The sequence below is a fragment of the Pelophylax lessonae genome (genome assembly GCF_965119305.1).
Source record: "Pelophylax lessonae genome assembly, chromosome: 11".
In the NCBI taxonomy this organism is placed as follows: domain Eukaryota; kingdom Metazoa; phylum Chordata; class Amphibia; order Anura; family Ranidae; genus Pelophylax; species Pelophylax lessonae.
In genome coordinates, this window is record NC_138778.1 from 188,517,333 (window position 1) to 188,530,320 (window position 12,988).

At 45.9% G+C, this 12,988-nt stretch overlaps 1 protein-coding gene across 1 annotated transcript in view; it reads left to right on the forward strand.

Moving 5' to 3' along the window:
• RNF113A (ring finger protein 113A) overlaps nt 1–12,988 on the forward strand; it is a 30,254-nt gene that overhangs the window by 12,834 nt on the left and 4,432 nt on the right. Inside the window, exons 8-9 of the mRNA XM_082272976.1 lie at nt 4,312–4,405; nt 6,408–6,514. Of these exons, the coding sequence (XP_082129102.1) occupies nt 4,312–4,405; nt 6,408–6,514 (201 nt within the window). The remainder of the gene's footprint in view (nt 1–4,311; nt 4,406–6,407; nt 6,515–12,988) is intronic.

Genomic DNA, 12,988 nt, shown 5'->3' on the forward strand with positions numbered 1-12,988 from the left:
TAAAACGTAACCTGTTAGCATTTGTAATTTTCTGCGGCTGCTAATATTTACGCAAGTGTTCCAAACCATGGGAATATGGGGGGTGCTGTGTGTGCCTTAACCAGTTCCCACCCAGTCTATAGACAAATGATGACCAGGCAGGACATTTACCATTCCAGGTGGTCGTCCTGGAATTTGGTGCGCTCTGTCAGCCACTGTTGATGACTGATCAGTGTACCGGCCGCTGCCGATACCATGTGATTGCTGTGACTAATCAAAGCAGATCACATGACAATTGTAAACAATGGATGGCTTTCATTCATGCCATCCATTTGTACTATCGTGATTAGTCACAGTCATCACATGGTACATACAGGGCCAATCACAGGCCATCTGTATCATGTGATTAGCTGTGGGCAATCATAATTAACCACAGTATTAAACACTAAATCAATTTCATTCAGTAAAAATGGTTTCTTTTAACAGTTAAATCCTGATCACTCTTACTATTGCTTTGGTCACAGTGTGTTTAAAAAAAAATGTTTTTTTTGTTTTACATTCGGTCACCAACCAGTGTCCCTGAGCACCGACACACACCAGTTATATGACAACGTTGTACTTCACTGGTGACAGTATGTAAAAACAATTGGGAAAAAAACGTTTTTCACCATTTTCTTTCTCCCAAAAATTGTGACAAGAAATTACAACTTCAAAAGACTCGTCCATGCCTCTTTACCTTGGACTGTCCTGGCGTTTTTGGGGCTCAAGAATTGACATAGGACATCATTACATCAGGATTGATCAATTTTAATATATATATGTCTGTGTGTGTGTGTGTATATATATATATATATATATATATATATATATATATATATATATATATATATATATATATATATATATATATATATATATATATATATATATATATATATATATATCATAGGTTGTGGACTCTTCTACAGACCTATTTGTATACACTAATTTGGGTTATTTTCACCAAAGAAACGTAGCAGAATACATTTTTGCCTACATTTACGAAGAACAATTATTTGCAAAATTTCATAACCGGAACAAAGAAAAATATTTTTTTTCAAAATGCTCTGTCTTTATTTGTTTATTTAGCAAAAGACCCAGTGGTGATTAAATACCACCAAAAGAAAGCTCCATTTGTGTGAAATAAATGATAAATCTTTGGTTTGGGCACAGTGTTGCATGACCACACAATTGTTTTTTTTTTTTGAACCAAACAAACGTTTATTGAGTTAAACATGACATATAAACATACAAAAGAAAAAATACCGTCAGACATTTGCACAAGTACAGGAGTACATAATCAAAAAAAATGCAGGCCTCACACTGGGCAAAAAGTACAAGGCATAAGAGTCAAACAATAAGATAACAATACACTTGACGGGTTGTAATCAAAGACTATCCATCACAGTCCAACACACAGTAGAGACCATGGGCGCAGGTCCAGAAACCAGTCGCTGTGTCAAAGCGTATACGTGCAGTATCCCCTGTTTCTTAAGTCTGACATGTGTCAGGGGCCTCCAGCCACCTATCCCATATTTTGTTGTACCTTTTGGGGCAACCCCTATTAGCATACATGATCTTCTTGAAAGGGAGAGTAGCGCTCACCACTGCCTTCCAAGCCTCAAGGGTAGGGGACACAGGCTGCATCCATTTCAGGGCTATTACTTTCCTAGCAGCAAACAGGGTCTCCCGGAGAAATTGAACCATATGTTTGTCCGCGTCAGACTCGGGAAAAATCCCAAGTAGGCACAGCTTGGGGTCCAGGGTAGTCGGGCATCCCATACGGTCATGCAGGAACCGGACAACCTGCGTCCAAAATCCCTGCACGCCCGAGCAGGACCAAATCATGTGCCCGAAGGTGCCCGGGGAGTGAGAACACCTAGGGCATGCAGAGGAGCGGGAGGAGTCAAATCGAGCCAGTCGCACAGGGGTAAGATACGATCTGTGGACAATATAGATCTGAGTTAGCCGGTCCGACAATTTAGGAGAGACCAAGGTGCAAGCTTCCAAGGCCTCGTCCCACTCCTCGTCCCCCAGCTCCCCAGCATCGCCCACCCAGGACTCCCGCACCCCATATGCCAGGGCAGTCACCCGCTTGGTGCCTAACATTTCATAGAGCAATGATATGAGTTTGCGGTGTTCCTGGCCCCTGATCACCTCAAGTATGTCAACTGACGGTAAGTCCGGGATGGCATGGGCAAATTGTCCTCTCAAAGCGTGGGACAACTGCAAATAGTAAAAGTGCATGAATGCCGGGAGTTGGAACTCCTCCTGGAGTAGGCTAAAAGACTTAACAGACCCAGCAGAAACAACATGGGACAGCAAATATATACCCCTACGAATCCACACCCCAGGATCAGGGATATGGAGGAGCTCCGGCAGCTGACGATTAAACCACAAGGGAGTCATGGAATGCAACGTTGCATCCCCGGTTCTGGACATCGCCAGGTCCCAGACCCGCCTATGATGGAACAGGAGACCTCCCCGAGGAGCCACAGGGGTAGACCCAGCAACTCCTCTAAGGACATCACAGAACGGGTGAGGGAGCCGCGACTCCGCACCTCTGCAGACCAGCGCCATATACCTGTCCGAGTCCTGTTTATCCAGATGAAAGAAATGCGATAATTGGGCAGCCAGGTAATACCTTGCCAATTCAGGAACCGCCAGGCCCCCCAACTTGGTCGGTTTCTGGGTGTGCCTCCAGGACAGCTTGTGTCTGGAGGAGCCCCAAATAAATGATCTCAGCAGGCTCTCTAGAGTCATAAAGTATCTATATGGAATATAAACTGGAGAGTGCCACAGCAGGTATAGGATTTTGGGGAGCAGGATCATCTTTACCAGGCCCACCCTGCCCATGACGCCCAAGGGTAGCCTAGCCCAAACTTGTGTTTTGTCCTTGACCAAGGCAAAGAGGGGTTCAATATTTAACGGGATATAGTCAGGAAGGGATCTAGTCACCCGGACCCCAAGATGCTTGAATTCCGACACCCGCGACAGGGGGAGCGACGCTTGGTCAGCTGCTGGGGGGAAACTGTCTATAGGAAGGACAAGGGACTTGTCCCAATTGACCGTCAGGCCAGAAAATCTCCCGAACCGCTGTATGACCTCCAGGGCACGCCTCAAAGAGGGCCCGGAGTCCGCCAGGTACAGGATCATGTCGTCTGCGTACAGCCCAACACGCTCCTCAAGGTCCCCGCGGCGGAGACCCTTTATGCCTGGGTCCGCCCGGAGGGCCATCGCAAGTGGCTCGACCGCCAGGGCATACAGCAGTGGGGAGACGGGACACCCCTGACGCGTACCTCGAGAAAGAGGAAAGGACCTAGAAGTCCAGCCATTGGCCACCACCCGAGCCCGAGGTTGACTGTATAACACTGTAAGCCACTTAATGAACTTCGGACCGAACCCAAATTTACGGAGACATTGCCACAGGTACGACCACTCGACAGAATCAAAGGCCTTGGCGGCATCCAAAGTCACAACCACCCTGGTACCGACACAGTCATGGGGGGCCTGCATGTTCATGAACAAGCGCCTGGTGTTGAAGGCCGTATTCTTGGCCGGCATGAATCCCGTCTGATCGGGGTGTACCAAGGAGAGGATCACTACGTTGAGTCTAAGGGCAAGTACCTTGGCCAGGATTTTAACATCGCACTGTAACAGGGAGATGGGCCTGTAGGAATCCGGATACCGGGGATCCTTGCCAGGCTTGGGGAGCAAAATGATCAGTGCCTCACACATCGAGGCAGGTAAAGAGCCCAACTCAAATGCCGCCTCAAACACCGCGAGCAGACGGGAGGTCAAGGACTCCGAATACTGCAAATAAAACTCGATGGGGAGGCCATCAGATCCAGGCGCTTTAGCCCTAGCAAAACTAGAAATGGCAGAGACTATCTCGGTCCGAGAAATCGGGGCCTCAAGCACCGCAACCTGTTCAGGGGTCAGTGCAGGGAACTCCAGGGTATCTGACCACACAATTGTTATTCAAATTGCGACAGCGCTGAAAGCTGAAAATTGCCCAAAAAAGTTTCCGGTATTGAAGTGGTTAAGCAATGTGCCATCATGACTAACCCATAAAGCATAGGATGGAAAGATTTTATTGGTTGAGGGATACAGATCTGCTTAGCTATGTTGAGGGGAAAAAAAGTGGCTATGTGTTTTTTTTTTTTTTTTTATACAGAATGTGTGAACTATTCTGTCCTTACTAGTTTCCCTGTTTAATTGTAGGTATTAGTAAAAGCACTGAAAATACCGATTATTTAACTTTCTTCTGTTCCCTTGTCTTGTACTGATTAGATGAAGAGAATTATGAAGTGAGCAGTGATGAAGAGGACCTTCCCTTTAAATGTTTTATATGCAGACACTCCTTCAAGAACCCGATTATAACCAAGTAAGTAACCCCCGATACACCAGAAATGCCACCACCTTTCCAAACGGAATTCTCTCAAATCTCCATACATTTCACCTCCCTGACTTCACTGTCCTTTTTGTACCCTATGGCAAAGTATTGTGGCAGGCCAGTTTCTCTATAAAGTGGTCTGGGACATTCTTTGTATAGCGTCAGTGTGGCACTTATGTGCCAGGCCATAACGCATGCAGATGTAGGAAGAAGTATTCCTTTTTTTTTTTTTTTCTTTAACCACTTAAGCCCCGGAAGATTTTACCCCCTTCCTGACCAGGGCCTATTTTGCGATTCGGCACTGCGTGACTTTAACGGACAATTGCGCGGTCGTGCGACGCTGTACCTAAACAAATTTGACGTCCTTTTTTTCCCACAAACAGAGCTTTCTTTTCGTGGTATTTGATCACCTGTGTGATTTTTTTTTTTTTTTTTTGATCATTGCGCTATAAACAAAAAAAGAGCGTAAATTTTGCAAAAATAACAATATTTTTCAAATTTTTTTTATATGAAATTCCCCAAAAAAATCAAAAATTTTTAAACATTTTAGGCCAATTTGTTTTATGCTACATATTTTTGGTAAAAAAAAATCGCAAAAAGCGTATTTTGATTGGTTTGCGCAAAAGTTATTGCGTTTACTAACTAAGGGAAAGATTTTTGTCATTTTTATTGTTTTTTTTTTTTTTCAACGCGTAATGGCGGCGATCTGTAATTTTTTTTTTTTTTTTTTTGCGGGACTGCGACATTGCGGCGGAAAGATCGGACCCTTGACTGACATTTTTGACACTTTTGGGGTTACCAGTGACATTACTACAGTAATCAGTGCTATAAATATGCACTGTTACTGTAAAAATGACACTGGCAGTGAAGGGGTTAACTTTTTTTTTGAGAGGGAGAGGTTAAGTGTGTCCCTAGGGGTGTGTTTCTAACTGTGATTGGCTGTGGCTTGAGCTGTAAGAACATTGATCAACGGTCCTACATAGTAGAACCGTATGATCACTATTCTTACACAGGGGAGAATGACAGGCGGCTTTGTTTACATTAGCCGCCTGCCTTTCTCCCGGTGTAACGGACGATCGCGAGTGCCCGGCGGACATCGAGTCTGCCGGGCACACGCGGGGGGGTCCGTGACCGAGCGGGAGCGCGCATCCGGCGGCGCGCACTCGCTCCCCAGAGCCTCACAGGCTAGTGACGTACCCCTACGTCGCTTTGCCTGTGAGGGGCTGACCAGTATATGTACTTGCGGCGGTCGGCAAGTGGTTAAGAAATCATGCACAACTTAAAGCTGAACTGCAGGCATGCAGATAAACACACAAGATACATTTTACATACATGTTTACATGACAAAGGATTCATATGTTTGCTCATCCAGTCCCGAGATTTAATAAGCACAGCTTTGTCTGGCAGAGGAGGAGACTTGGTCTTGGTATGCCTTCAGGTCTGCTGTGTGATCAGTTATGACACAAGCCATACGATTGCTTGACAGTATGGTTTAGATGAGAGCACAAGCAACTGTGACAGTTTTTAATCATGGCATGCCTTGAATATAACTGTTTTGGTAAACCAATCAATGGGTTTAATTCTGCTTTAAATAACACAGGCTATCCCCCCTCTTGCAGCCTGTGACTGGACAGAAAAGAGAATCTGTAGACTAATGTGCTCCTCTCTGTGTCATTCTGATATCTACACCTATTAGTATGTCTCTTGTTAGCACAGCAACACAACTTATGGGCTTTTTGTGCTGCTTCTCCCTGTCCTAGTCTAAGTTCTGCTGTACATGGTAGATTGCAAGAGGCAGTTAACGAGTCAAATTTAGATATTTGCACTTAAATACACCTAATGATGTATAAAGCTGTATTATTTGCTTCTTTTATATCTGCCTGGAGTTCAGCTTTAAGCACTTGGCTTACTCATTGCACATGTAACTTTCTACTGCTGGAAGGCAGAAAAAATATTGAATTCCAATAATAAGCAACGATTTCTCCTTTCTTAGGTGTAAACACTATTTCTGCGAGACCTGTGCCCTGCAACATTACCGGACATCCAAACGTTGCTACGTGTGCAACACACAAACAAATGGTGTTTTTAACCCTGCTAAAGGTACGTATTGTGTTCTGTGTCCTGGCTACAACCAGCTGTGAGATGGATGGCAGTTTTCAGCCAAAGATTTGGGAGTAAATCGCATACGTTCAGGGATGGGTTGTTTGGTGTAGTACAGTTCCTGTCTGGGCAAAAAAAGCAAGCATTATACCTCCGCAATATGTACATTTTCCTTGTTTTATTTCTGCAAGCACAGAATATTACCTTGTGATTTATCCAGAAACTCCATGAGCTCTTAACTTTCTGTAGTGGACTGACAACACCGAATCCTCTTTGGTTCAGATGGTGTCAAGCGTGTGTGGCGGCAACCAGGTGAGGAGTAGAAAGACAAGTGTGTCTTTCCTACAGTCAAGCATGGTGGTGGAAGTGTCATGGTCTGGGGCTGCATGAGTGCTGCCGACACTGGGGAGCTACAGTTCATTGAGGGAACCATGAATGCCAACATGTACTGTGACATACTGAAGCAGAGCATGATCCCCTCCCTTCGAGGACTGGGCTGCAGGGCAGTATTCCAACATAAAGACCCCCAAACATGCCTCCAAGACAACCACTGCCTTGCTAAATAAGCTGAGCTCCAGACCTAAACACTATTGAGAATCTGTGGGGCATCCTTAAATGGAAGGTGGAGGAGCGCAAGGTCTCTAACATCCACCAGCTCCGTGAGGTCATGGAGGAGTGGAAGAGGACTCCAGTGGCAACCTGTGAAGCTCTGGTGAACTCCATGCCCAAGAGGGTTAAGGCAGTACTGGAAAATAATGGTGGCCACACAAAATATTGACAATTTTGGCCCAATTGGACATGTTCACTTAGAGCTATACTCACTTTTGTTGCCAGCAGTTTAGACATTAATGGCTGTGTGTTGTTATTTTGAGGGGACAGCAAATTGACACTGTTATACAAGCTTTACACTCACTACTTTACATTGAAGCAAAGTGTCATTTCTTCAGTGTTGTCACATGAAAAGATATGATAAAATATTTATGAAATTGTGAGGGGTGTACTTACTTTTGTGAGATACTGGTATATAGGGAAAAATTTCATGCTGCATATCTATACTGATATGGACTGGGTAATGTGTTCACGTGCTTATATGCATGCCTGACAACATCGGGCATGCTCCTAATAAAATGACGGATGGTGTCCTGGGGTATTTCCTCTCAAATCTGGACCAGGGCATCACTGAGCTCCTGAACAGACTGAGGTGCAACCTGGTGGGATTGGATGGACCGAAACATAATGTCCCAGAGGTGTTCTATGGGATTTTGATCATGCAAACTTGGGGCCTTTCAATGGTATCAATTTATTCATCCTCCAGGAACTTGCTGCATACTCTCGCCACATTAGGCCGGCCATTGTTGTGCAATAGGAAGAACCCAGGACCCACTGCACCAGCGTAGAGTCTGACAATGGGTCCAAGGATTTCATCCTGATACCTTATGGCAGGGTTTCATTGTCTAGCCTGTAGAGGTCTGTGTCCCCCTCCATGAATTTGCATCTCCAGATCATCATGCTGAACGATGTTACAGGCAGCATAAGGCTCTGGACCCTTTCATGTCTGTCACATGTGCTCAGGGTGAATCTGCTCTCATCTGAGAAAAGCACAGGATGCCAGTGACGGATCTGCCAATTCTGGTGTTCAATGGCAAATGCCAATCGAGCTCCACAGTGCCGGGCAGTGAGCACAGGTCCCACTAGAGGACATCGGGCTCTCAGGCCACCCTCATGAAGTCTGATTGTTTGGCCAGAGACATTCACACCAGTGGCCTGCTGGAGGTCATTTTGTAGGGCTCTGGCAGTGCTCACCCTGTTCCTCCTTGCACCAAGGAACAGATACCGGTCCTGCTGATGGGTTAAGGACCTTCTATGGCCCTGCCCAGCTCTCCCTAGAGTAACTGCCTGTCTCCTGGAATTTCCTCCATGCTGTTGAGACCATGCTGGGAGACGCAGCAAACCTTCTGGCAATGGCATATATTTGTGCGCCATCCTGGAGGAGTTAGACTGCTTTTGCAACCTATATACGGTCCAGTTATCGCTTATGCTACCAGTATAGACATTGACCCTACCCATATGCAAAACTAGTGAAAAACAGTCAGAAAAGATGAGTAGGGAAAAAATTAAATTTGCCTCCACCTGTAAAACCATTCCTGTTTTGGAGGTTGTCTCATTTTTGCTCTAGTGCACTTATTTTTTAGACCCGAGTGGGCCCCCAAAAAGCCCCGGGTCTCATGGTGCTGGTTTATAAATATTAGCCCCCAGTGAGTCCACGCCAGGGTCGATCCGATCCTCTGCTCTGGTTTCTAGTATCGCCTGGCGTCTAGCAACCAGTGACCTCACTGTTGTCACGTGACAGCCAGGAGAGAGCGAGGCCCCAGCATTCAGAGCGGAGGAGGATTTTAATTCCTCCTCCGTGCCTAGAATTGGCTCCAGCCACCTCCCTCCAATGCCTCCATCTTCTCCGGCAGCGTGGCTCAGAGCTGATGGAAGGGAGCATCCAAGGAGTGTCGAGCACCCATTGCAAGTCTGAGGAGCTACCCACCTGGCCTGCTGCATGAACCTGCCTGAGCCCTGAGAAGTAAGGTGACTCAGGCTGCCTGTCACTGTTAACGCTACTTTGCTTAGTGTATGGAAATGGGGAACAGTAATATTTAAAAATGGTGTCACTACATCAGTATTGCGGTCGGATTGCATCGGTATGGAAAACGCAGCCACACACACTTGTAATATGTCATATCCTGCTATAGATCCTGACATTAAGAGTGTGTAATAAGCTACAAGTCTTTTGACGTCAATTTGAGTCTGCATGGAAAAATATTAAACATAAAGGTGTCAAATAGCTTTTTTTCAAAATGATTGACAACCAACAGGGTCACATATTTTATATTTACATACAGTGATTTTTGTATCGACTAGCCAGATTTCATGTCATTTTTCTATTAAAGGCATGAATAATAAATTAAAGAATTAGCTGACTTTTATCAATGTCAATTGTTTTCCTGTTTGCTAAATTAATTATTGACCTTACAAAAAAGCAACGCCCCTGCCTGGCGGATAGGGAAGACCAAAAACCGATTTGGCGCTGGCAGCGGCTGGACACACAGATGAGCGAAAGAATGCCTCCGCTCATCTCTATGCTCGAGGACGGGAGTGACATCATGACAAAGCAAAAGATCTAAATTTTTCAATTATTTTTTTTTCTTTTGCTTTTAAGGGTAGAGGAGAGATTTGGGCTCTCCATAAAGAGGACCTGTCATTGCTGTATTGTTATCGCAATAGCAATAAAAGTGATCAAAATACATTTTGTTTTTAAAAAGGGCCATGTAAAAAATTAAAAGAATGTAATAAAAATGTTTTAAAGCGTCCCTCTCCCCACGTCCTTGCGCACAGTGGTGAATGCATACGTAGGTCACGCCCACATATGTAAACGCTGTTCACACCACACAAGTGAGGTATTGACACGAACTTTTGAGTGAGCGCAATAATTTTAGCGCTAGACCTCCTCTGTTACCCGAAAATGGTAACCTGTAAAAATGTTTAAAAGGTCGCCTATGGAGAGTACCGTAGTTTAGCGCCATTGAACAAGCGAGCACAATTTAAAGCATGACATGTTCGGTATCTATTCACTCAGTATAAGATCATCTTTCATATCTTACAAAATATTTGGGATATATATAATATAATATATATTTTTTAAATGTATTTATTTATTAACTGCATCAATACCGGGCACTTTCACCCCTTTCCCGCTGAGGCCAATTTTCAGCTTTCAGTGCTGTCGCACTTTAAATGATAATTTCGCAGTCATGCAGCACTGTACCCAAATTAAATTTCTCTGTCGCTCATTGACAGACGTAGTCTTCTTGATTCACCAGAACTGGGTTATGCTGCCCTCTACAGGAGTAGGACTAGGCAGAAAGAAAAAACGTTCTGGCTCCACCCTAGGGGCAGTCCCAGAGGGTATATCCTCTTCCTGTCTGCTACAGAGAATCAGTTTTTTTCTGTCTAGTCAGGAGTAAGGACCTAAGTTCCTTGCTGGGATCTTTTTGGTCCTGGCAAGATTTTTTCTTTAGAAAAAATATTTTTTAGGTAGTTTTCTCCAGTGTTTTTTTCCTGTGAGATCTTCAAGCAAAAACGCCGGACTGGGCGACACTAGTGGTCACCCCAGCCGGCCTACGAGCGCGCGCAGACCATTGCATTGCGCTTGGTCGGCCGCGACACATTCAAGTAAGTATGCGGGGCCGGGCGACGGGCTGGATGTTGAGATCCAGTGGTCACCCCGGTTTCTGCCTACGAGCACGTGCAGACCAGAGCTCCGCGCTGGGTCGGCCGCGACGGAGTCCCATTGGAGGGACTGACCTTGCGAGTTAAAAGTCTCGCTTGGACGCCAGGAACCACAGAGTCGAGGCGTCCGGAGTGGTCCACAACCCCCCACCCCGGTGGAGAGGGTATTGTGAAGAGAGGGTGCCTGTCGGTTCGGTATGGTGAGTAAACGTTCCCTTTTTTCCTCGTTATGAGGCAGTATGAATTATGGGCCCCTCCATACATGGTCAGTATATATCTGACACTAAAAGTCCCCCTTGTAAATACAGTATGTGTTTGGTGGGAAGTGGACTTGGTTTGAGAGCTAACACTCTACCCAGCAGACTGTAGTATTACAGCAGACATAGGAGGTATAATCCTACCTTAATTGTAGTGTACCTCCTGCAGATCGATAAACCGCCACTTAGCAGAGATGCAGGTGGATTTGCTGGGAAAATCGATTTCGGCGGTTCGCCGCCATTTTGCCGTAGACCAGGTGCATGTATGTCCTCAGGTCACGCCGGCCGCCATGTTTTTGGAGTCTATTGTCTCCTGTATGGGGGCGGCCATGTTTGATGAGCCCAGCTACCTCGTGGAGAGCTGGGAACGCCGGAAGGCGTACACAGGGGGCGGAGCCACGTCCTTCTACCCGGGAAAAAGCAACAGCTCCTTCCAGTCTGTAAAAGACAGACGCTGACTGCAGTTGGTTGGAAACTTCTCTGCATCGGGTGGTGAGCCTTGGGGGTCCCCCTCTCTCTCTGTGGGGATCGAGAAGCAGGTACTCTGAGGGGCGCTATTGCGCTAGGGGGAGACACATAAAAAAAAAAAAAGTTTTTTGTTTTTTCTGGCAGAGGTGTCCTGAATTAACATGGACCCTGCCACTCATGTATCTCCACCGGATCCCCTCGAGGTGTCTGCCGGATCCTCCAGCACCCCACTGATGGTTGAATCATTGTCAGCTATTATGGAAACTTTTGTGTCCCGGGTGGAAGTGGCTTGTCATTGACAGGGCGCAAGAAAGCGACCCCCGCCTAACCCCTTATTATCTGAAACTTCGGATTCAGACTCTGAGCCTATTTCTGCAGTTGCAGGTACTTCATCTGGGATTGGTGTCTCGGGTCCTGTCTCTTCAGACAGTGAGGAGGATGTTTCGGCATCAGCCATAGCCCGAGAGGAAGCGTTGGTAAACGCACTCATTGTATCTGTTCAAGAAACCTTAAGATTACAGGGTATTCCGTTGGAAATAGCTGAAACTGAAATCCCTTTTGGGACTAAAAAACGCATGAAAATGGCGAAGGTTTTTCCATTACCCAAATGTTTTTTGGCAATCCAATCAAAGAGGAATGGAGTCTGCCAAAACGCACCTCTGCTATTTCTAAACGCATTAACTGGCGTTATCCGTTGAGGAAACCCTCATTAAGAAATGGACAGAAACCACCTGTGGTGGATTCACCAATTGCTAGATTCAATAAAGCCACGGTTATTCCTTTAGAAGACGCTCCGTCTTTTAAAGATCCAGTGGATCGCAAGATAGAAGCTATGTCTCGCACCTTGTTTTCCTTGATTGGATCAGCTTTCAGACCAATAATTGCTATTGGTCTGGTTTCGCAGACTGTAACTGAATGGACCAAGTGGTTACGCCGGGACTTAGAAGAGGTCCCTCAGGCGGTATCAGATTTGTTGGAACAAATGATACAGGGGTTACAGTTTGTGTGTGATGCGGCGTTAGACGCCACTCCATTATTGGCGCGAGCATCAGTTTCAGCAGTGGTTCTCAGGCGTACACTGTGGCTAAAAGGTTGGTTAGCCGACCAAGGTTCCAAAAAAGCATTAGCTAATATCCCCTTTTTAGGAGAGCGTCTATTTGGAGCCAACTTAGATGAGATCATTAAGGATCTCACGGGTAGAAAGAGCACCTTTTTACCGCAAGATGTTAAGGGTAAAGGAACTCGTCAAAGACGAGGGCCTTCTTTCTCTGCTCACAAAAAAGTTTTTTTGTCCCGCGGGTGAAAAAATTAAGTCCTCCAAAGCTCCTTCAGGAGGCTTCAGGGGACGTTGGTCGGGCAAGCAAAAGCCCGCCCCCTCCAGACCTGTAGATAAATCATCCAAAGCCTGAAGGTGCGCCCCCACCCATAATTGGGGTGGGGGGACGTCTTCGCCGGTTCCCGGATCCATGGC